Consider the following 1,256-nt stretch of genomic DNA (forward strand, 5'->3'; position numbering starts at 1 on the left):
CCGCTCGTAAGCCCCCAAGTAAAAGAAAGCATAACCTTCCGAAGGCCCGAAGCCCACGAGGGCCTCAGCGGGGGGCGGCAGCAAATCGAGGGCCAAGTTGGCGCTGCAGAGGCAGCAGCAGCAGCCCAGCGGTTTGCTGCTGCTGCTGCTGCTGCTGCTGTGGACGCAGGCGTGGGCTGCTGCTGCTGCTGCCGCCACGCTCTTCAGCGCCGCAGAGCCCCAGCGACGCGCAGCAGCAGAATAGGCAGTCGTGCTGCTGCTTCTGCTTCTCCTGGGGGTCGCTGCTGCTCCGCCGCACCGCTGCTGCTGCTGCTGCTGCTGCTGCTGCTGCTGGGCGCCAACTGCTGCGCGGCACTGGGCCCGCCAGCTTGCTGCTGCTGCACTCAGGAGACGATATTCAAAGAAGGAGACACTGAGGGCCCTCAGCGAAAGCCACCGCAGCAGCAGCAGCTCCCCGGCCTGCAGTCCTTCGCTGCTGCGCAGCGGCAGCGCGCAGCAGCTGCTGCCGGGCTCTGCTGCTGCTGCTGCTGCTGCTGCTGTTGCTGCTGCTGGGGCCCCACAGCCCCCCAGCCGGCTCCATGGGTAAGACCCACAAACTGCAGCACTGCATGCGCATGCAGTAAAGGCTTCTGAGTCAACAGACAGCAGCGCAGCCAAAGTCACAGCTGGAGGGAAGCAGCAGCAGCTGCGCGGCGCTGCTCCTGCTGCTGCTGCTGCTGCAGCAGGGACACTCAGGGCCTCCTCACATAGTTCGCTGCTGCCGCTGCTGCTGCTGCTGCTGGCAGCTGCAGGGCACCCAGCACAAGCAAGACAACGCAAACAGAACCAGGAGGGGACGAAGCTGCTGCTGTTGCTGCTGCTGCTGCTGGTGTTGCAGCTTTTGCAGGTGAAGCTGCAGCAGCGCAGCAACGACTCCACAAGACGGCTCAGCAAACTCAAACAATCTTTCGAAGCAGCAGCAGTGCTGCTGCTGCTGCGTGGAAACGCAGAGCTGCTGCTGCTGTGGTGCAGCAGCAGCGCAGCCAGCGTCGCTTTGGGTGCTGCTGCAGGCGCGTGTCCCGCACCTGCTGCTGCTGCTGCTGCTGCTGCTTGTGCTGCATCCCCAGCAGCACAGAGGGCCCCCCGCAGCAGCAAATCACACCGCAGGCGATAGTCCTCTCTGCGGGGGCACAGCTTAAGGGTAAGGCACAAGCAGCAAGTTGCTGCTGCTGCCCGCAGCAGCAGCAGCAGCGACAGCAGCACGTGCAGCAGCAGCA

At 64.6% G+C, this 1,256-nt stretch overlaps 1 protein-coding gene across 1 annotated transcript in view; it reads right to left on the reverse strand.

Moving 5' to 3' along the window:
* The window catches only part of ETH_00035610 (uncharacterized protein), a gene marked incomplete at both ends in the record, with an annotated part of 1,234 nt that extends 342 nt beyond the window's left edge, over positions 1-892 (reverse strand). Inside the window, one exon of the mRNA XM_013375177.1 lies at positions 1-892. Within this exon, the coding sequence (XP_013230631.1) occupies positions 1-892 (892 nt within the window).
* Positions 893-1,256: the final 364 nt, after the last annotated feature.

This window comes from Eimeria tenella, genomic scaffold (assembly GCF_000499545.2).
Source record: "Eimeria tenella Houghton genomic scaffold, Eth_scaff2596, whole genome shotgun sequence".
Lineage (NCBI taxonomy): Eukaryota > Apicomplexa > Conoidasida > Eucoccidiorida > Eimeriidae > Eimeria > Eimeria tenella.